Source organism: Dendronephthya gigantea, unplaced genomic scaffold (genome assembly GCF_004324835.1).
Source record: "Dendronephthya gigantea isolate DGI-Jeju-01 unplaced genomic scaffold, DenGig_1.0 000116F, whole genome shotgun sequence".
NCBI classification, from domain to species: domain Eukaryota; kingdom Metazoa; phylum Cnidaria; class Anthozoa; order Malacalcyonacea; family Nephtheidae; genus Dendronephthya; species Dendronephthya gigantea.
This window is the reverse complement of record NW_021163126.1, coordinates 662,501-686,511: the sequence shown is the minus strand read 5'-3', so window position 1 is coordinate 686,511 and position 24,011 is coordinate 662,501. Positions and strand designations below refer to the sequence as shown.

Genomic DNA, 24,011 nt, shown 5'->3' with positions numbered 1-24,011 from the left:
CTTCACGGGTCATTCGAAAGTTTTTTACCCACTGTTCATCATCATTTTACGTCCAAGAATATTTTCCCACCATTGGTCTGTCCTTCCTGGCTTGAACCAAAATTGTCTTTTTCTTCTTGCCAACCTTTTTCGCTTAATTATTTTTAACTTCCTTAAAAAATATGAGCGTTTTCGTAGAAGCAATGACACAAGTTGACGGTTGCGGTTTTCTTCATTTATTTTCCAAAGCAGGAAAAAAGTATACTGTTGGAAAATCATTAATAAAAATAAAGATATTTGCACTGAAATAACGAAAAGCATGCAGTAATCGTTTTCTTTTGTTGCTTTTCGATTACATACTTTTTCAGTCATTTTTCAAACTTTTTTGATCAAATTTTCAGCAAGCATATTATCCCTGGGCTTTCTAAAGAAAATATATTTTAGCTCTTACTTTACACTACAAAAAACGTTTGGAAAATTTTAGCCAAAGCGGTTAAATTTTTTTAAATTGCATTTTTACTGGCAAAAATTCCATTCTTCTTTATTAAAAATGTGCTCGGAGCTTACCAGAAGGGAATCGGGTGTAAACGCTTACTAGCGCGTGCGAGTGAAAAAGTGGGGACGCGTGGAGCCGCGAGTAGCCTCTCTGTCAATCTCTCTCTGTGGTTGCGAGTTGCTATGACTACAGTGTTTCCACGTGCAGAAAAATATTTCCATACTTTTCTCAATTTTTATTTCTCAAATACCCTGCACCCTCCAAAGCCCATACCAAAACCCCCAACCCACATAAATTTTCTAACAATCATGTTACCATCGCTACACTTAACTAATCTCGTTCAACCAAGGCTAGGGGTTGCTGCATGCATGTATTTCTAGTACAGACAGTAATAGCTGACCGCGCGCGTAAATAATGAAGTCGAAGACTGAGTACAAACAGATTTTTGGGCTATCTATTTTATTAGTTGATAAACATTGCTTTTAGTACAGCTACAGTAGTGAACTCATGAAGTTACACATGAAAATAAAAGCTTCCCATATGTATTCTTATGTATTTGCGTGAAAAAAATTGTATTGGTTATTATTTATCCCACCAACTTTAATATCTTTTAAAAAATGAATAAACATGCCTCTAAATGAATAAGAAAGCTTAATCCTTTGGCATCACGAGTACCTTAACACCATAAAACTCCTTGCACATACACTTTTTCTCTGTTTCAATTGTGGTAAATTAAATAAATTGGTTGCTTAATCGAGTATTATCAACCATGACGAGGCATTTCTTTTCTTGTCAAGGGAATCGAATTTTTACAGTTGTTGCTGCCTTCTCCTTATATTTGCCCTTTTAATGTTTCTTTTTAACGTTGATAAAATTTCTCGATATTTTATCCTCTTCTTTTATTAATAATGCCTCAATCGTCTTATCGTCGATTCCAAATTTTTTCCCAATAATTTTAGCAAGTATCATGGATCTTCGTAGTGCTTTATTCATTTGATAAATCATTTTTCTAATAATCTTCTTACTATGTTCGCAGTAAACATGACCGTGATTATCGTCCACTTTTTCAGAATGCTGAAACCGTCCATGATTTCTGTGATGAAACGATTTCGTACCTTTATTTTCATTTTTTAATAGATTCTTACTTTTAATTCTATGTTTACTTGGTTTTTTGTCCGAGTTTCGGTGTTGGTTTTTTGCAATGTCTCTTACCATAGTTTTAAATAATCCGTGCTCGTCTTTTTGTGTACTTATGTCCTTTTTTCGGCTTGTTTTCTTAACGTGTTCATTCTTTTTGTTATAAATCTTGTTTCTGGTATTTATATCTCCGTGTCTATTACGCAAATTCTTGCACAAATCTCCAGGTAGACGGCATCTTAAATGCCTCTTTTTGCTGTATTTTCTTGACAAAGTAAATCTCAGCCACTTATGCCAAAATGGGTACCTTTTGCCCTTCTTACTTCTAGATACCACGTGGTCCCCCTGGATGAAAGACCATTTCTTCTGGCGTTTATTCGCTTTAGAATTTCGGCCAGGACAATTTTGGTGACATCTTTGTTTTATGTGTTTTCTTCTCTTATTTATTTTGTTGGGTTTTGATATTTTTAAATCTACTTTTTTCCTACTTTTGCGGAAAATTTTCTTGCGGTTTATTATTGTCTTATGGTTGGCAAATCGCATTTTGGCACGATGTTTCAATGGAGTTGTAAAACCTCTCTCAAAATGGTTTTTACGTTTTTTCCGTCCAACTGGCAAAAAATGATGCTTATTGTTTTCTTTAGGTCCTCTTCTTGCAAATTCGCTATGTATACCTTTGTGGTCTAGTCTGTTCGGCCCATTCTGACGACTGTGTTCTGAAAACAAGAGCACATTAACAAACCAATGCGAGATATGGTTCAATTTACTAGGGAAAAAATATTTTCCTTCAAGAAAACAAATGTATATTCGGGAAAAATAACAGTATAGCTATCTCCACCATGCATGCACACTTTCAGTCAAGCTCGTGACAATATCGCGCTGGTTAACTTGAGAGCAACTAACACTGTGATGAATGATATTCATGAAATGATGAAATATCTAATTGGCGAAAAGGACAAAAGAGCAACATTTTTAAGCCTTAATAATAAGCTTCAAAAGTTGACACTTTTACAGTGTTCTTCAAACTTGAAATAATTTGAAATTTTTTGCTAATGCAACTGATATTCATTGTTTAATGTTTAATTTTCAGTGTTACACTTACCATGATTCGTCCCTCCTTTCAGTTTTAAAAGTCGAAATCTTTGCGCCGAGTGGACAATGCTGTGTGTTAGTAGGTGATGACTTTTCAATCTATTTTTATATCCCATGTACGCGCCAATTGATTTGGAGTGGTCCAACACTTTTCGAAACAGCTTTTCTTGCTTTTTTCCTCGTGGGAAACTCATTGAAATTTTCTTTCTTGAACTTCTTTCTTTAAACAAGTTTTTTATTTTTGTTTTTCTATTATTTTTTAATTTTTTTGAAATAAATGTCTTTTGAAAGTTATGTCGAAGCCTTTGGGTATTGTGGGAAATTCTGGTTGAATATGGATTAACTTTTTCCTCGTGGTTATTTCTGTATCTTTTACGATACCTATATTTCAAATTGCGTCCAATGTGACGTTTCTGCGGTCTCGACTGTCGTTCCAAGTCATTTTCACGTGCTTTGCCTGCAACTGTGGCCCTTTTAGAGACCATGTGTGCTCTATGTTTCTTTGACTTAAAATTCTTCACTCTTTCTTCTTTTAGGATGGTACTATTTTGGAACACTTTAAAAAACCCGTCTCCAGTCTGTGATACTGTTCCGGACAAAGGCGTTATTTGTTTCAAATAACTGAGCGCTGAAAAATAAGTACTGAAAGGTTTAATGATACAACATTTATACAAAGTTGGCACAACAATTGTAATCTTCATTCACGCGTGAGTGCACGTACGGTATTTGAATAGACAGAGGAACTAGATCGCACAGAAATAAAGTTAGCCAATTTGGTTATGGTCAAACCAAGAACAGAATCTGGAGTAGAAAGATGGCATAAAACCGCGTCCTAATATATATTTTGATCGGTTATTGATATAGATGGAATGTATAGCTTTATGAAATCATAGATATGTGCACCCGGCAATATGTCGCCAACAAGGAAACTTAAATACCATGAAACAAGAAAACTTGGGAAGGTAATGGAACTGTTCCACACCCCATTTTTCGCATAATCTCCAATCTGCAATTTTTGGTTCTATCGAAACTTTAAGAGCAGATTTTTTTAAAAATTGAGAAACCTGGGCTTAAAAATACCATCATGCTTTGCGAAAAAATATGTAAATTTTGTTGTTTCTTGGAACATGGCGACAAAGGAATTAATTTATTAAATTTTGTTCTGTTTTTGACATGAAAACATACTCGATGGCGCCTCAAACACTGGGGCCGTATTCTTCGAATGTCGAAGACACAAAGGTATGGTTATCTTAACTTTTTTGTTTTTATTCTTATGCTGTTAGATCTCGAAAATATTTCTATGGATGGCAACATATGTACCCAAATGTTGTGTCTTGCCAAGATCGGTTTGATCTTGACCCCAGGTTATTAAGTTTTTTCCCTTTTAAATGAGCGACCTTTTTTCAGTTCTAAAAGCCTCATTAACGGTGGCCTTGAAAATTATACTGCAAATACACCTTGAAATTGATGCCGATCTCAAAAAAACTATATCCCATGTATAAAAGCGATATGGTATGCGCAAATAAACGTCAAGTTATTTGTGTTGTAAAGAATACTGATAGTGCAAAACATTAGTGCATCTTTTATAACCCTCAGTCTTTCTAGAATATTGGCAAAGATGAAAATACTGCAAAAATTGGCTTGTACGAGATGAGTTTGTGTGACAAAATTACAATGTTTCAACATGAAACAGATTTTCTATATACACAACCTGTATTTACTTGAATAGCCCAGTGTTGCTATCTGATTTTTAGATATAAAATAAAGAGCTATGCTGTCAGCTGTGCAAACAATTGCCTTTCAACTCATTTTATATTTCTATGGAAATTGTATATGGTGTTATTTATCCTGGTTAAAAAAACACATGTTGCACAAATTTGTGCAAATACAGGCCCTCAGCTTGTCTCTGGATCCGACATCCTAAATGTCTATCTTTCGATCCTACATCCTAAATTTGTCTACAGCATCCTTTAGCGAAGGCTTATTTTAGCGAAGGCCTGGTTGCTAAGTTTTGAGCCTTTTTCACAACTGGTTTTTACTGTTAATAAGGTGAATGTTGGCTACGTTTTTAACAGATTCTAGTCACTAATTTCTTCAACGTTTTCACTAAACTATACTAATTTCACTAGACCAACATGCATGTGGTCCCATTTTTCAGCTTAGATACCTTTAGTAATTACTGACTAATCAACTGTCTTTGCAGAAATGAGAAAGATATAAAAAAGTGCCCTTGGTCATTGCATGCTGAGAACTTTCTAAGGGTTGTTGCTCTCCACTTCTTCTACATTTTTGTCGGACATTTTAATTTATTGCATATATGCATGTATTTTACAATTCTCGTTTGTTTAAAAAAGTCGAGTTGTTTCCAGTTACAGCTGATACCAACTGTCTCCGGTGACAGCTGATACCAATTATAAGAAAATTACTTACCTAAAAAAATAAACGCACATTTGCCAGAAAAACAGGATCTCATTATAACGTCCTCTAAAAAATTAAAACACGCGGATGTGTTAATATAACTAAAAATTCTCGGACAATAATCCCTAAATTTTTTGCACATGTAGACCTAAACTGGTATTTTAAATGCATGTGCCACGCTGATATTCCGATACAAATTAATTATCAAGTTCAACATGAAAGGCGCATGTAATTGCAGTGTACTTGAAGTTTTATTCCCCGTTCTTATTCGACCGTATTTAAATAACGTAGACGGCTTGCGGTCACCGCACAGGCACAGAAAACTAAAATGTGCAAACCGGAAACATAGGCATAGCTGTATATATTTGGAATGGATGAAGTCAGATCACTGTGTGAAATTCGGAAGGCGTCGAACAGACTATACCAAGAAAAGATTAAACCTCCCAATTGGCTTAAAATAAATAGAACTCCAAATGTTAATTGGCTAATTTGCTAAAAACTATATTATCTTTAGATATAAACGATCTCGTGCGCTGGTTAGGCCTGAAAATATTGAAGGTGCCAAAGGTTTGCATAATGTCGAAATGTTAACCACACTGCTCAGTCGATTTTCTGAGACCATTTTCAATAAAAAGAACCCTTTCTTATCCCATGCACCGAATGGATTTACGAGGACGATTTTGATAAAATTAGCATATCCCAATTTGGCGCTCTATTTAGGTATTCGGCAGTGAACTATTAGATCCGCAGATGCTATTTAAAGGAAAGGTCATTAGAATTGCCTAACAATCATGATCACAGCTCACATCATTCCAAGCTAATTCTGTAATCATAAAAAAAAACGAGAGAAGAACCTAATATTGTTCGATCGAGAGATGTAAATATTAATGCAAATAGAACTTTCTATAACTTCTATAATGCCTAGTTGCCATTCAGTCGTTAGCTGTCGTTACATGTCTTTCCGCGTGTCTTTGGAATAATCGTGAAAGACCGATAACGAATAATGGGAAGAATCATGTCGTTTCCTGTCTTTTTATGTCGTTGAGATAGGATTTGTTTTATCCGAGCGACACTGTCGTTTTCTGTTTCTCTCAGTCGTTATTGGTCTTTCACGATTATTCCAGAGACACGGAAAGACATGTAACGACAGCTAACGACTGAATGGAAACTAGGCACAACTTAATTTCCAGTTAGCTACTTGCATATAAACACGCAGTTGCTGCACTTGTAGTAAAACCCATTGATTATTATTATTATATACGTTGTAATATTCTAGATAACAAAGAAGTATGCAATAAAAACAACAAAGGTTAAAAAAATAATCAGGCAAAAGGTAATTTTATAATCAGTATATTATATAATTAAAATTTACGACGCCAATCGCAAAACTTTTTAAGGGGGATCCAAGAACTAAAAAACATCCCTATATATCTTCATTTGAATACGACGTACCAAATTAATAAAATTATATTAATTTTTTGAGTGCTAAAATGATATTCCCGGGGAATTACAAAGATCGTACAACGATGCGTGGCCAACCGTGAAATGAACAATAGCCACCATGCTTTGATAAATAAAACTTACCTGCGATATTTGGCAACAATACGTTTGTGTTTTTAAATTCCTTTTAATCATCAGTGAGCGAGGGAAATAGTATTGGAGCATAAAACTACTGGAATCATTACTCACGTCCACATCTCGTTATTACTATATATATATAATATGGCCTACGCAAGACACATTTTCTTGTGTGCATGAATATGCAATGGGCGCGATATTATAGCAGGTATAGGAGTGATCGATATTTATATGAAGTTCATGACTATACTTCTTCATGTCAAATCAGGCACTAAAATCACTTTTCATTCTAATGGCTGTTTTGCTGAATGTAATTATAACAATGATTGAATCATATTTTAAATGTCTCTCAAACACGCCCAAAGTTCCACTTGTTATAACCATATAAATTCACATGTGAATTTCATCAGTATTTAGTGGTTTCATGAGGAGTTGATTTATAGTTTAGATATTAGGGCGAACGACTCGATCCGTATACTTGCGAATTTATGGTTTTTTCTTTTACAGCTTTCTAGATTTTTAATGGAATTTTTATATTTTTAATAAAATCTACCTCATAATAATTAACTTTTTTACAATATTGTCTAAAGGCCCTGTTACACGGTACAATTTTTTTGCTACTTGCCATATAATTCTACTTTTAAGCGATGTAAACTAGTGAAGAGTCTTTAAAGTTTATGTGAAGAAACGTCCATTGAGTGTAATAAACACACGCGTTTCGTAGTGGCAAAATTTACATCTCTTAAAAGCAGGCTGTATAGCAAGTCAAATAATTCATGCAATTATACTTAGCTGCGCCTATGAATATAGAAATCGATGTTTTAAAAATCAGAATGCAAGACAACATTCCACTAACAAATCCTTTCTCGTGAGGTGACCTTTTTCTTGCATGGGCAATTTGTTTCAAAATTATTATTCAAGTTGACAGCCCTGAACAGAAGTCCCCCGCTAACTCGAACCATAGACAATCCAAAAGACAGGGACTGGAAACGCTGTGATAAAAGCAGCGATGCTGGCGTGCAATCCGTGATGCGCCTAAATGGCTATTTCTGTTTCCCCTACTCTGAACCCTAGAACTCGAGTTTGAATAAAGTCCAGGCTTCCTAATTTACATCTTTTGAACAAAAATAGACCCTTGGGTGCACTTAACCGAATTTTAAGCATATATTGGGTCAAACAGAACTAAAAACTCCCTTTGAGTGCTTGCGTATTGTTTTTGTCTGTAAAAAGGTCGCCATTCTTGTTGTCAAAGTTTGTACTCAGTTCGAACCCTGTAACTATAGTTTTAATACACTTCAGGCTTTGTAATTCACATCTTTTGAACAAAAATAGACCTTTGGGTGCACTTAACTGATTTTTAAACCCATATTGGGTCAAACAGAGCTAAAAACCTCCTTCGAGTGGTTGGGTATTGTTTTTGTCTGTAAAACATCGCCATTGTTGTTGTCAAAGTTTGTACTTACTTCGAACCCTGTAACTACAGTTTTAGTATACTTCAGGCTTTGTCATTTACATCTTTTTAATAAAGATAAACATGTGGATGCACTTAACCGATTTTTAAACCTATATTGGGTCAAACAGAGCCAAAAAACCTCTTTCAATGCTTGCGTAATATTTTTGACTGTAAAAACCGAGTCGCCATTGTTTTTGTCAAAATTTGCACTCATTTCGAACCCTGTAACTATAGTTTCAATGCACTTCAGGCTTTTTAATTTATATCTTTTGAACAAATATAAATCTGTGGATGCACTTATCCGGTTTTTAAACCTATATTGGGTCAAACAGAGCCGAAAAACCTCGTTTGAATGCTTGCGTAATGTTTTTGACTTTAAAATTAAGTCGCCATTGATGTCGCTGCTGAGTGCTGTCCGCATCACGGATTACGCGCAAAGAAACAATAGCGTTTCCAGTCCCTGTCTTTTGGATTGTCTATGCTCGAACTCACTGGACACTATCGAAATAACAACAAGTTAATGAAGATGTATGATTGATTTTAAATTTCAAAAGATTTCTGTAGTCCCACGGTCGTTATTGATCTAGCTTTTTTAGTTCCTTTTGTATTCTTTCGATCTTTTTAATTTTAAAACGTCGTCCACTCTCGGTGACCATTCATATTGGTAGGTATATGATATCTCTTGAAGAATGATTCGATTGGATTTTATACCTTATTGTATTACTTATAATAAACGTAATTTGACACCAACTCCGGTTAACTCGAACCCCCGGTAACTCGAACAATTTTCCTTTCCTCTTGGGAGTTTGAGTCAGCGAGGGACTACTGTATTGCCTTTCACCAAAAACCTCACTATGGTGCATGGAAAACCGGCTCCAGGAAGGTTTTTAACACCGTTTTGAGTGTAATTAAATGAAATATTCGCATAGCTCGCTTACATTTGCAATATTTTGATGGCAATTTTGTGTGCAACTTCCCGCTATACTGATAACAGCGCCGGATTAACCCTTCCAGGGCCGGGGTAAAATTTTCATATGGGCTTGTCACGACTCACAAAAATGCGAATAATTTGTAGGTGGCTGAATGAAAGTGTCTGATCTCCTCTTCACGATCAGAGATTATTTGATCATCACGTTGATTAAGGAGCTGTTTACATGAGCCCGGTTACCCGAGATTCAACGAAGCGTGAGAGGACTTTGAGGTATTGAAATAAGTCTTTATTACACCAAACAAGCACATGCTATTGTTGTGGTGATTACACGACTGCCAGGATCATACTATCTGCTCATTTCAATACTTCAAAAGCATCTCACGCTTCGTTGAATCTCGGGTAACCGGGCTCATGTAAACAGCCCCTAAACTATAGAAAGCTCAGAGGAAACGAGCAACTATCGGCCAGTGAAAAACCTTCAGTAATCCGGCACTGATTGATAAGATTTTTGTTATGAATTAAAAAGATTTGGAAAGTAATCATATTAGGGAGTATTTATAAGCACTCGCTCCTTTGCATCCAACCAAAGATAAAATAGCTAACTTAAATATTTCAGAACCTCCTATTCAGCTTCTCTTTTAAAATGCATATAATCGAGCCCCATTTGTTCGCCAGTGTGAACTAAGGACTTTTCTGCTTTTCTAATGATTTTCTCAATTTCTCCTTGGTTTTTGTCCATTCCCAGCTTCAAAGACTCCTTCATTCTTCTAGCCAATCTTGAATACGTCTTTGCAGAATTCAACTGTTTTCTGACTTTGTTTAATTTCCATCTTATTTCACTCTGGCGATCCCTAAATTCAGGTATTTTATCCAGGGAGTCTCCAGAACCCATGCCAGATATTTCAGCTTGTTGAAGTTCCATTACAATATCTAAATTAGAACCTTTACCAACGTTATCGTCCGATCCTAAAGAGAAAAAAGACATTTTGGTATAAAGTGGGTTAAATTTACACATTTTACGTATTGACAGGTTTAGATATATTAGTTCCTACCCGGCTATAATTTAGGATTGCTTTGAGGATAAACCATTGATTTATGGCATGCCTCCTTCATCGTGTGACATGTATTACTCCTTGCGAAACAAGTACGATCGTACTATTCAGGGTGTCCCAAAAAAAACGAAAACTATTGAAATCACTCATTGTTAAAATTTGAATGCCGTGTTCACGAATTTCAGCCCGTGGGGATTTAATGCAACTTATTAAATGTTTTGTGTTGCTAGAGAAAGGGACATGTCGAAGGTCATGGTCCTTGAGATGCACATTTAAATATTGTTATCCATATTTGTAAATTGTAAATATTGTTAATTAATATCATTTTTGCGAACAAGCAAATTTTACTGCATCATATGCATGCATAAAAATGAGTATGGTAAACATTTATACACCTGTGGGTCCCAACAGAGTGCTTAGACATTCAAACTCTAACAATTGCATTGTTATGGGTGATCTCAATAGTTTTCGGGTTTTTTGGGACACACTGTAGTGGTCCAGGAACTGCATAGCCGAGTTTAATTTCTGAACTGCATTGTATTTATAACAAAGGAGAGGACAATGTATTTCCAATCGTTTGCGTTTACTTATATATAGGCTGAATATTAATGATATGTATATATTATTTGCTGCAAATATATCAAGAATTGCTTGTAACTTGCTTCAAAGGTCAAAAGTAAAAATTCGAACTCTGTCAATCGATGCGGAATATTGCTTAGAATAATTGTGCCAAGTCTCATTCCGATCAAACAAGTAATGCTAGAGCCTTAGGGTTTTTTTAAAGAGCATCGCCCCCTAACAACAACAACAACAACAACAACAACAACAACAACAACAACAACAACAACAACAACAACAACAAGATTAGCAGCGGTTAGGGACCAGTTCCTGGTCCAAAAATATAAAGCAATTATCGCGTTAAAACCAGGAAGGCAACAGTCCTATACTTGCATTAATCCACTGCTAAAGTTCCTATAATAACAAGTTAAGGGTACGACAAATCTACGACGCGAAAGTGGAAACTTTTTTAACTGAACATGCATATTCATCACACACGTATGAAATTTATACATTCCAGTGGTTAACAAAGCGGTCAGAGACAAAGTCAAACCGGATTAGTGGCTTGGTTTATCCGTCCATGACTCAATTTACTGGAGTAAACATGCAATGATTATTCCTTCAAGCCTAAATTTATTTGCAGAACAGGCTAACAAAAAACGCAAAAGGTAAAAACTTTTTTTACGTTAACGAAACAGTATTAAGTATATATTGAACAACTCACTTTACCGATAAACCTTCACAGATATATTGTCTATTACTTTTGTAATTTATATATAAAACCTTCCGTGTTAAAAGCCCTTTAACATAACATGGTTTCTCTTTAATTTCTAAGCAGCTAATTTACTATAATATTAACTAACCTAGTGTATTTGGGTATATATAGCACAAGATACGTTTCATTAAAATTTTTGTACACGCGTATCGGTTCTCCGCAAAATACACAGGAGAAAACTTACTTGAGCTTTCAACCAATAAAATTAGTCCAAGCAGAAATGATAAAATTTCCATTTTCTTCTTTAAATTTATGCTAGATATTCACAGCGGCATTCAAATACTAAACATTATATTCTGCCACAAAACAGAAACAATGCAACATTTGCAAGTGATGAGGTAATATATTTGACAAAACACCTTTACCCACGGTATGACCGCTATGGCCTCGAAGCTACAATGAGGATACCAGCTAGCCCAACGAAAGAACTATATTATAAAGGTCTACAGAATATTATAAAATACATAACTTAGCTTGGTGGATATAGAATATTATAGATTTCGAAAAGTTCATAGTATAGAATGTATAACAGGTTTTATTTATTTAGAAGTTCCGATTCATTGGAGCGTTCACGTGGAGAACAACAATATATATATAGCTAATCTACGTACATTGACATGTATTTCAAATTAACATCCACTAGGATGTTACGCCGCACGCTGTTATACTATCAAATCATGATCCGACAGCTGCCAAGTAGGACGGGAGAAAATCAATACATGCATGTATATAGGAAAACTATGGATCGACCTATATGGACTATATATAAACAGAAATATACTATAGCGAGGGTTTAATTTTATGTATGTATGAAACAGGCATAGGGTATCAGGTATAACTTCTCATGCTGTTATTTTAACGGCCGGTCTGTTAGAATTTGCTCGTGGGGATGAAAGGCGTATTTATAGAGATTACTTGTCAATCTTTTAGAGTGCTTAATTCCGTCCTCTTTCATTTCAAAGAATATCGAAATCCAACTCGTAACTAAATTCACTTTGCAGTATTTTACGCTATGAAATACCTTTAGTAAAACCGAAAAACTTCCAAAAACATTCAATAGGGAATCACAAAAATTTAGATAGATAGCTTGATCTTTTTAGATCTTTTTTATATACTGCGATGGGCGCAACGGAGAACGCAAAAGGAGAAATATTATTTCGCCTTTTAACTTAACCCAGAACGAACTTCCCAGACAGTCAATATTTTCAACATGCGTTATTCTTTCTCAGCGGTTACAACTCGTTCCTCGGGTTTTCGCCCCCTGTAAGCGAAAACCCGGAAGACGAAGTTGCTACATTGGCCATCAAAGAAACCGGCGTAATATTACCTTATAGCTAAATGTTTCTTTGTTTATTCAAAACCTGGCGGCCCTGTCGATCATCAATTCAGCACCAGTTTGTTGAACGTTCCACTTGAGCGAGTGATTCATTCCCTACTGAGTTGTAATGCATGTGTGATTTCTCACAAAATGTTCAAGTATCTATATATATAGTTTTGGAATTGAAAATCAAATATAATGTGATATTTAAATTAAATCCTTTATATTCAAATAGAAAATTTCATCAAAGCAGATTTCAAAACAGCTTCCAAACAGGTGGAAACGTCAAATGTTCATTATTATGAAGTCTGCTGTCTTATATAACCAGATGAGGTATGGAGTAATATTTGTCTATTATGAGTCCGCTTAAAGCAGCATGGCTTCATAAACACAATTTATTTGCTCATTCGTCGAAATACGTCCATAGCTACATATCAAGTAAAATTGAAAACCAAGTTTCGATCGTTAATTTGATAAGACGAAACCAGTAACCAGTGACGGTCTATATTGTCATACTTGACAAATGTTATGCAATGTCGCTTCTGACGCTGTTCCCTGCAGTGGAAATGTGAAACTTCAACATTACGCTAATTCGATATAGCGGCTTGTCTTATACTCCAATCTATCAAAATTGTTTGATATTTTTATATTCAAGCTTAATATATTCATTCGAGGTTTTCAATCTTTTTAAAAATTTCCTGCTGAAATTGGTAATAAGAACACTGTAACTAAAAGGAAGGCAGCAACAGTTGCCTAGCAGTTGCCCACTTGCATCACTTCCAGAAGCGAAGGGAGGAAAGGATGGCTTGTCAATACAAAATTGTATTACAATACATTTAAATCTTCTTCAAAGAAATGCAGCTATTGTCTAAACACAATGATCTAACTAAAAACCCCAGAGTCTGAATTTATCTTCTTCTGGACGGATTTTCGAAAAGTCTACCATCGCAAAAACATGGCAATAGACCGATGCAGCTCTTATGCAAATTACCATTTCAGTATTTCTGTGTACTTTTGATAGAGGTGCTTTCTTGTCAGAACACAATATCATAATGTGGGCACAATGCAACGAGTTCTGACCAGTGAGCTCTATATATATATGGAGTAGGAACTTCGCTCATTTGGCTAATGTTCAAGTGAAGCCAAAGACCCCGGAAATTGAGGGAGCTATCGGAGGACACCCCAGTCTTCCTACGTCAACGGCCAAACTGAATTCACGATTTTTAATTAAAGTTCAATGCTGATGCTCCGTATTAGGATATTTTTAAGTTTCAACTAAATTTACTAAGAAAGGAGCAATATATCAAGAGACGTGAGTGTGGGTTGTTGACGTTTTCGCAAATAACAGAATTGTAATATACATAACTGCTATTTATAGATAATTAAGCTTGGACAATAGAATGAGAACTGATTGACAGTTAGAGACAGACAATAATATAAAAAGTGTACTGTATGAGAGCGAGAAAAGTAAGAGCACATGAAAAGTAATATATATAATATAGAGAAACAAAATATACAGTTATACAAATCGGAGCAAGGAGTGAGATCATTATATTGGCGACGAGAATGGCTGAAGGACAAGCCGAGCCACAAGAAAATATCACAGTAAATACGCAATCGGTTTCGCTACAACCATTGCCAGAGTTTAACCCAGACGCTGATGTTGGCGAAAGCTTAGGCACGCGCTGGAACATTTGGATCCAAGATTTCGAGATGTTCATCCTCGCTAGTGGGATTACGGATGAGAAAAGAAAACGCGCATTGCTATTATATCAAGCTGGCAAACGGGTTCGAGAGATATTTAGACAAATACCTGATACGGGAGACGCAACTGATTACGAAGCCGCGAAAACAAAGCTTCACGAATACTTCCAACCGCAAGAAAATCGCCGATACGCATGCAGTTTACCGCTTTAGACAAGCGAAACAAGAACCGAACGAAACCCTTGATCAATTCCATACACGATTACGGACGTTAGCACAGACTTGCTCTTTCCACAACGCAGATTTTGAAATCGAACAACAAATTATTACGGCTGGGTCATCTTCACGGATTCGGAAAAAGGCATTAGGAGACCCAACATACGATCTGAAGTCTATACTCATCGATGGTCGCCGTGCCGAGATGAGTACATTTCAAGCGCGAGACATGGAATCAAAAGACACAAATACAGATCGTGTTAACAAAGTATCATCGAAAACAACATCGAAAACGTGTCACAATTGCGGTGGTACGTATCCTCATGAAGGACAATGCCCAGCTAAAGGTAAAGAATGTCGGAAATGTCAAAAGCTCAACCATTTTGCTCGAGTGTGTCAAGGAAAGATGCAACGTCAGACAAAAGCTTTTCAACATGAAACGAAACCGAAACAGAAATACAAACGACCACTAAATCCACTAAATGAAGTTCAGAGCGAGACGGACAGTTCTGACAACGAATATTTATACACAGTTTCTAATGACAAGACCCCCAAAGTCAATGTTAAAGTATGCGGACGATCGTTAAAAGCTACCGTAGACACAGGCGCAACGATCAATGTCATCGACCGAGGTACATATGAGAAAATACCAGGAATAGAATTAAAGAAAACGAACATAAAAGCGTTTGCGTATACTGCTAGCAAGCCAGTAAAGTTCATTAGCAAGTTTGAGGAAGCTATTGAGACTCGCCGTCGAGTTGCAGTAGCAACTTTTTACGTCGCAGAAACGACAGACAGCGGAAATCTAATATCAGCAACAACGGCAGAGGAACTTGGTCTGGTAAGTTTTCATCTTAACAAAGTAACTGAAACAAAAGATCGTGAACTCCAAAATATTCTAAACAAACATTCAAAAGTTTTCCACGGGTTGGGTAAAATCAAGCAAGAGAAAATCAAATTAAACGTTGATAAAACAACAACACCCCGAGCACAGCCACAACGCCGAATTCCCTATCACATACGTCAGAAGGTCCAGAACGCGATAGAACAACTAGAGAAAGACGATATTATTGAACGGGTACCAGAAAACCAACCTACACCTTGGGTATCGCCAATTGTAGCAGTACCGAAAAAGAACGGGGACGTTCGTATATGCGTCGATATGCGCGCTGCCAACGAAGCTATAAAACGGGTACGACACCCTATTCCAACAGTTGAGGACATCAGCTTTGAGTTAAATGGAGCAACGTGTTTTTCCAAATTAGACCTTACACAGGCCTATCATCAGCTAGAATTACACGAGAACAGTCGTTACATTACTACATTCAGTACACACATCGGTCTTTTCAGATACAAAAGGCTGAACTATGGCACCAATGCAGCTGCTGAGATTTTCCAGTACACTTTACAAACCCAATTGCAAGGATTAGTCGGAGTAAAGAATATAGCTGATGACATTTTAGTATATGGCAAAACACAGAAAGAACATAACACAAACTTGAATAAATGTCTAAAACGAATCTCCGACAAAGGACTACGCTTGAATCAAGCTAAGTGTAGCTTCTTGAATGACAAACTGGAATTTTTCGGACAAGTATTTTCCAAAGACGGCAGCAAACCTGACCCCAAACGTGTAGAAGCTTTAAAGAACGCGCCGGTACCCAAAACCATTTCTGAAGTAAGAAGTCTCCTCGGCATGGCAAACTACAGTGCCAAGTATATTCCGAAATTTGCAACCATTACAGCTCCATTGCGCCAATTAACGAAGAAAAATACACCTTTCGTGTGGACCGACATTCATTATGGTTCTCGTATAGTGATACCAGAATCGCTACAGCAACGTGCGATTGACATTGCGCACGAAACCCATCTTGGCATTACCAAAACGAAATCATTAATCCGAGAAAAGATTTGGTTTCCGAATATTGATAAAATGGTACAAGCAACAATCGAGAAGTGCATTCCTTGTCAGGCAGTGGGTAAAGCACCACCACAAGAGCCAATATCAACGACAACAATGCCAAAGGGACCATGGGAAACGATACATTTGGATTTCTACGGACCACTTCCTTCGGGAGAATACCTTCTGGTAGCAATTGATCGCTATTCCAGATATCCCGAAGTGGAAGTAGTACGCTCGACAAAAGCTTCTGTGGTCATACCCAAATTAGATCAAATGTTCGCCCGTCATGGCATCCCAACAATTATCAAGACAGACAATGGACCGCCTTTCAATAGTGCAGAATATAATCGTTATTTGACAGCTCTTGGAATTAAAGATATTCATTCAACACCTAAATGGCCCCAGGGAAATGCAGAAGCGGAAAGATTCATGCAGCCCCTTGGAAAAACGCTACGAACCGCTCACATTGAAAGAAGACCCTGGCAGCAAGAGCTACATCGTTTCTTGTTACAGTACAGGACAACACCACACTCTTCCACGAAAGTTCCACCAGCGGAATTACTATTTAACCGTACAGTGAAAGGAAAGCTTCCAGAATTGAAAAAGAGGAACATTGTTAACAAACACAATATTGCCAAAAAGAATGAAATGGAGAGAAAGCGATACAACAAAGAATATGCGAATGAAAAAAGAAACGTAAAAGAGAGTGAAACTAAGATAAGAGACTATGTCTTAGTTCGTCAGGACAAGCAGAACAAATTGACTGCGAATTACAACAACGTTCCATACGTAGTCACACATAGATCGCATTCACAGGTTAAAGCAAGAAGCAAGAACGGACACGTTATCACACGAAATGTGTCGCATTTTAAACGCATACCAAAGCCAAGGGATGATACGGACAGTGATGACGATAATGAGAAAGAACGTCATCAAAAGAGGAACAATACCATCACACTACCAGCAACAACAAATGTTGGACATCAAGATCAAATACCGACACGACGATCGAGCCGAGTCAGAGGAAAACCTGATAGATTTGGACATTCAGTATATGATTGAATTATGTTTTGTTAAATGTTAATATTGTTTAAAAAAAAAAAAGGGTGATGTAATATACATAACTGCTATTTATAGATAATTAAGCTTGGACAATAGAATGAGAACTGATTGACAGTTAGAGACAGACAATAATATAAAAAGTGTATGAGAGCGAGAAAAGTAAGAGCACATGAAAAGTAATATATATAATATAGAGAAACAAAATATACAGTTATACAAATCGGAGCAAGGAGTGAGATCATTATAAGAATACACTAAAAAATTTCAGTTTCAAGAGAAAAGATATATAGAAAGCCATCTTCGATAAAAACAGTAACTTGCAAATAAAATTATCCGAAACATACGAGTTTCAAAATACGCGCTTTTCGTGCAGGAAGAAAATCTTTAAAAACTGCCTCATTCTATGACGATCGGCACAAAAAAGGACTATCACTCTATCGGTGTGTCAAAATTACAAGGTAAACAACAAAATTTACTCCAAGGCCAAAGCAAATGTTTGAAGCGTACTAGTATACTCACTGCGAAAAATTCATATTTACTCAAACTGTTGTGGGGAAATACAGTAGTCAGATAAGGTAGATGTAAGAGAAACAGCAACCAAGAACAGATAGAAAGTTTCGTAACAGGTCAAAAGAGTGCGTATCAGGTTAAAAAGACACAAAGTGACATTAAAACGTAATATTAAGTTGTGCTCAAAACAAGTTCCAACCTGGAACTTAATTCTCGAAATGGTCAGATCAGATTCATAATCATCTCACGAAATTCAGAAGCCATGGGAATGCCTGTTTTCAAAGACGAACCTCAACTCAGCACAACTGGACGTCGTTTGTGAACAGGACGTGAAATGCCCTTGCTGTAAATCAACAAGAAACTAACCATACCGTAAACGAACAAGGTATCTTTCCAGGGGCGATTATTTCAAACTGCCAGTCTCAAATATTTTATGGTCCTTTCAAGATTGTTCAAGATCGACAAAAGCGTAGAATCGTTATTGAAAGCGACGATGAAGATTAAAAACATGTTAACGTCTTGAATTATTATTCAATTTACATTATTGTTGTTTTGGCCAATACACGCACGCTTGCATGTCTCATGTGTAAATTACTACAAAAAATTAAAAATGACATTTTTCATGGTCGATAAGATTTGCAAGTTATTGTTTTCAAATGTCTAATGCCAACTCGCTCTTCGAGCTTGGTCTGTACAAAAAGACCTTGGTCCGATATTTCTCGGTAAAGACCGCGAGCAACCGAGGTTAATAAAAATTTATTTATTAATGTTATTAATTTTTTATGTTTATATAACATAAAACTTGTTAATTTTATATGCGGACAGCATCAAAGCTTCTAACATCTCTAACAACTAAGGCGTATTATTTGTTAATCTGATAGCCTTTTTTCTTTTAGATTTATGATTACCGTTGAAATCAGATGAATATCAATTACAAATTTACCAAGCATTTTCCCAGTTTAAAAGTGTTTATCGGATGGATTGTAATTTTTTTTGCCGTATCAGCGGAAGATATATTAAAAAGCGGTAAGAGTAGCAAAAATGTTTTGAAAAATAATGGTTGTAAAAAACCTGTAACAATCAACACACAAACATTTCTTGAGCTGTCCGCCCATAAAAGACTGATCGCTTAACAGTGTACTTTCGTATAGTTTCATTTACGAATATGACAACCGACAACCACACATCGTGGAAAATGTGAGTCCGATTGTTAGATTGAAAGAACTTTATAAAGATACTGCGGTCACACTTTCAGGAATAAAAAGAGAGGTTTCATATTGCTGATTTAGGCTAAAAAATTAAATAGCCGGCGGGGTATGCGAGCGACGTGATAGCATGTATACTATACTGTAGTGTGTAAACATTGAAATACCTCCGTTGCTTGATGCATATACTAGTATAATCTCATCAGAGGTTAAAACCAACAAATCTTTAGCATGGATCGGTTGTATAAAACTCTTTTAACTACGTTTTAACTTTAATCACGTTTAACTTTAAAGTGCCTATATCACTTGTAGGATCTTTACAGATTTGAATAGAGCTTGAAAAATTAGTTTATAAGTTCTACAACCCTTTTTGATATAGTTAAATAGTTTCAGAAATATTTACATCTAAACATGACGATTTGTCTAAATTTCCATCGTGCTCGGGGCCTGGGACATAGAAACCGAATTCTTGTCAAACATAATATAATCAATTGTAATTTTACTTCGATCTTCCAATAACATTCCAATTGAGAAAAACTCGCCCAGTTGCTACAGCCATACACAACACATCTCTCCCGTTTTTTTTCTTGAAAAGCGCAAACTATATCGCCAGTGAAACTTTTCATGTTTACATTATAAAAGACGGCGTGTTTGCAAATCATTCCTGAGTCCCAGTCCCCCCAACCGACGTATTTTCGAAACTATTTAATTTTATCAAAAAAGGTTGTAGAACTTATAAACAAAATTTTCAAGCCCTATATTCAAATCCGTGAAGATCCCACAAGTGATATAGGCACTTTAATCATTTTCAAAAGCTATAGCAGCAGTCAACCATTTTAATGTTTGGCTACTTCATGTTATTGCTTTGTTTAATCACCCCGCGCGAAATCCAAGCGCAGGTCAATATTAATTGTCCTTTCTGTTTTTTTATTCATATGTGTTATTAGGAGCCAAATCCATAGCCAGCCATCCACGAACATCTGTATTTGACTGGGATTCTTTGGAAAAACCACACACGTACGCTTCTAAACATAAAAAGATCTCGCACAGGAAAATTGAACGCAAAAAACTACTCCGTCAGTTTGTACTTGGCCAGTTCGATCCTTACACGAAGGATACAAGCAACGATGAGAAAAGTAGTAGTAATAAACATTTTGTTAAAAAATACAAAGATTTGGCAAGAACTTTGAAGGTTGCTGCCACAAAAAAAGGAATTTATCGCAACAAAACAGATGACCAAATTGAAGAAACATTAGCAAAAAAAGTCAGACAATTAAAAAGCAGCAAAGTGATAACAAAAACAACTCATGAAAAAAATGTGTATAGAATTCGAAACCTTAGTAACATCAAAGAAAGAAGTACAAGAATATTAAAACATAATATCAGAAAGAAATTGAGAAAAAAGGTCTTTAATACTATTGGAAATGTCAAAGATAATCAAATTCGCTTTGAAGGAGATAAAACTGCTCTGTCAGTATATAAGGAGACAGGATTTCCTTTTTGGTTAGATGGTAATTTTGCATTTCAATACAACCCTTTGGATAATTTTGATGGAATTTATGACAAACCATATAACTACTTTTTACCAGAGAAGAATGACTATGACGAAAATGCTGATGTTGATGGAATATGGGATGGAAATGGAAAAAAAGTAGTCAGCAAAGATTACCACCGGCATGATCCGGAAACATCCTTGTTAACAAATTGGAAAACCACACCAAATCAAGGGAAAAAAATAAGAGTGACTGATGTTTTTACAACAAAACATCATAAGAGAAAGCAGAAAAACAATTTGAAAAGACCAGTTAGAGGAAATATCAAAAGCGGTTATATTGAAACTAAAAGTCGATATGACAAATTGGCAAGTGAATTTCGAAAAAAACATCATCTATTGGAAAAATTACACAGAAAAATCAAAGTGGAAAATAAAAATAGCTTTCCTGAAGTTTTTACAGAGGACACAAATGAAAGAAGTAAATCAGAACGCCATAAAACCAAAGAGGAGCACTCATTATTGCACAAAATTTTGAATATTTCAGTACGTTCAATTGTTGAATTTTTTCACAAATATATTTTTGGGAATGCAGATCCTGGAAAAATGGCATTGAAAGACGTTTTGCAAGTATCAAATGGGGGATTGACTGAAAATTTTATGCACCAGGACAAAAACGAAAGACATATCGACCAAAAAACATCAACAAGCAATAGAAAAATTTCTAGAAAAGTAATTTTAAAACACCATGGCCATCAGTCTAAAACACCTAGAATATTAAATGCAACAAAGAGGAAGGATGTCAATGCAGTCACGCGCACGGTTTCACCAAAGATGCCAAAAAACACCTCAAAGGGAAATTATTCATTCATAGAACTTATCGATGTTCTTATCGATGATAGACTTATGGATAAAAATAGATATTCCAGTGGGTTATTTTATAAAAAGAGCTCATTGCCTAATAGAAAAGACTTCTATCATTCCTTTAAAAAGATTGCAAAACCTAGAAAAAGTCCTTATTTCATTCCACTATCGTCAAATGCACAAATTCTTGCCAATTCGGAAAAAATGAACAAGTATGCAGTAGATAATGACACGAACGTCAAACGCAGTGATATCTATTTCCCAGTACAATACACTGCACGCAAAAACGATTTTAGAAGTTTTTCAAGTTTAATGAACGTACAGAATTCGAGACCATTTACGCAATCGTTTGATATTTCTTCTTTGGGTGAAGACTTGCAGCAGAACAATAAACAGAAAAAAAATTATCAGGATCCTTTCTTCAGCAACGATATACCTTCAAGCTTTCGAAATCCATGGTATAATGCCGACCAAAAAATCATACCATCACGGCAGTCAGCTAATCTAAAAAGGAATGAAGATACCATATATAGTTACTTTAACAGGAGAAAGAAAATCCAGGAGAAATATTACAAAAACTATTTAGCTTTGCAAGAGACTGCACACAAGCCTCCGCCATTCACCTTCCATATTTATCAAGGACCACGTGGGGATCGGATGAAAATTACGGAACAAGGAAATGAACGTCACATAGAGAACAGAGGTAAATAGAGGTGTCTGCAAAGTTAAAAAATGATGTTTCAATCAATGAATCGATCGAACATGACCCATTGATATATCTGTTTGAGTTTTGCTGTCAAACGACACTGAAATGGAACTTTTTTCTATTTTTATTGTTATAAAATATATTTTGAACAATTGTTTTGAAAGTTTTTTACTATTTGCATAGGCGGTATTTTTGGTAACAACGATAAAGATATACAGATATCATGTAAAGACCGTGGTAAACAAGGTAAGCAATAACTTTTTTCTAGCACGAATTCTTCATTTGCACCTTTAGTGATACCTTCGTGAAATTGGGAAAAAAGTTGCCTATATAATGCAAAGGTCTATATTGTTTATAGGTCTATATATATAAAGGTCTATCCTACATACACTGTTATTTTCAGGGTGTTATTTTAACACCAAAAACAGGGGTTACGAGATTTAATCGAAAATAATCCTTTTTTTGGGGTTACAAATAACACCGTTTCTGGAGTTAAATTTTAATCCCCATTTTGGGGGTTACATTTAACTCCTATTTTGGGGTTAAAATAACCCCGTTTTCAGGATCCCGCTATATAATATTCGAAAAGAAATAAAGAATCATACAAAAATTTGAGCAAAATTTTATTACTTTATCTCCAATCTACAATATTTACAACATAAATACAACTTCATATTAAAGTTTCGTATAATAAATCATCAGAAATCTAAACATTTTTCTTTTAAAGAACAAACAAAGGCATTCTAAAAACTTTACAAATTATATCCTAAGGTATGCAACTTCAATCACAATATCGAGATGTACACATGAAAACAATCCGAAAATATGTCAATTAATACCTAAAACTAATCTAAAATAACAAGTGAAACGAAATCTATAATATTTTTACTATATAGTTCCTATGTTTTAACTTTGAAAACAAGTTATAGAAGCGAGAAAAATGCGAAAAGTTTTTGATATTTTACTCATTTTTGGAATAGGCCGATGCTGGACCCGCGCTGTAGACTTTTAAGAACGTTTGAAAATGACGAATTCGTAACCTCATTGGCTGTTTTTTATTCTCGCTGTTGTGACAGCCAATGAGATTACGAATTCGTCATTTTCAAACGTCAACAGCGCGGGTCCAGCAACGGCCCATTTAAAAAATGAGTAAAATACTACCATTTGCGTTCAAGCTTGCGGCGTGCGATTTTAAAACGTACGTTTCACGTTTCAAAACGTAGGTTTAACGTTTCAAAACGTTACGTTTGCCATTTCAAAACGTACGTTTTGTTACGCCCCCTGCCATGTTTAGACAATGAAATTGACATGTTTTTGAAGTTCAAACGAACTTAGCTAATATCCAAAAATAGGTTTATTACATTTGTAACGTTTGCGGAAGTGTTTTACAAGAATTACAAATGGAACCTTATTCTGTGAGAAAAGTAAACTTATATATGCGCAATTTTCTCTTTTCAAATAGCTGCATTCAGTATTTTAAAACCGTATTTACAAATAACCCAAACATGAAAGGGGGCGTGACAAAACGTACGTTTTGAAACGGCAAACCTACGTTTTGAAAC

General features: G+C 35.6%; 4 protein-coding genes across 4 annotated transcripts in view; 2 read left to right on the top strand and 2 right to left on the bottom strand.

Moving 5' to 3' along the window:
• Nucleotides 1–938: 938 nt before the first annotated feature.
• On the bottom strand, nucleotides 939–6,877 carry LOC114535313. Its single transcript, XM_028556678.1, has 4 exons — nucleotides 6,707–6,877; nucleotides 5,135–5,188; nucleotides 2,715–3,332; nucleotides 939–2,328 (listed from the first exon to the last, which is right to left on the bottom strand). Exons 2-4 carry the CDS (start codon nucleotides 5,175–5,177, stop codon nucleotides 1,322–1,324), a joined length of 1,668 nt encoding a protein of 555 aa, XP_028412479.1. The 5' UTR covers nucleotides 5,178–5,188; nucleotides 6,707–6,877; the 3' UTR covers nucleotides 939–1,321.
• Nucleotides 6,878–9,441: 2,564 nt separating this feature from the next.
• Nucleotides 9,442–11,816, bottom strand: LOC114535314. The gene is made up of 2 exons (XM_028556679.1): nucleotides 11,654–11,816; nucleotides 9,442–10,050 (listed from the first exon to the last, which is right to left on the bottom strand). The coding sequence occupies exons 1-2, from the start codon at nucleotides 11,703–11,705 to the stop codon at nucleotides 9,707–9,709; spliced, it is 396 nt and encodes a 131-aa protein (XP_028412480.1). The 5' UTR covers nucleotides 11,706–11,816; the 3' UTR covers nucleotides 9,442–9,706.
• Nucleotides 11,817–13,041: 1,225 nt separating this feature from the next.
• LOC114535312 overlaps nucleotides 13,042–24,011 on the top strand; it is a 25,891-nt gene continuing 14,921 nt past the window's right edge. Inside the window, exons 1-4 of the mRNA XM_028556677.1 lie at nucleotides 13,042–13,120; nucleotides 19,079–19,208; nucleotides 20,335–22,446; nucleotides 22,633–22,695. Of these exons, the coding sequence (XP_028412478.1) occupies nucleotides 19,103–19,208; nucleotides 20,335–22,446; nucleotides 22,633–22,695 (2,281 nt within the window). The 5' untranslated portion in view covers nucleotides 13,042–13,120; nucleotides 19,079–19,102. The remainder of the gene's footprint in view (nucleotides 13,121–19,078; nucleotides 19,209–20,334; nucleotides 22,447–22,632; nucleotides 22,696–24,011) is intronic.
• On the top strand, nucleotides 16,641–17,672 carry LOC114535346 (uncharacterized protein K02A2.6-like). The gene has a single exon (XM_028556709.1). It carries the CDS (start codon nucleotides 16,641–16,643, stop codon nucleotides 17,670–17,672), a length of 1,032 nt encoding a protein of 343 aa, XP_028412510.1.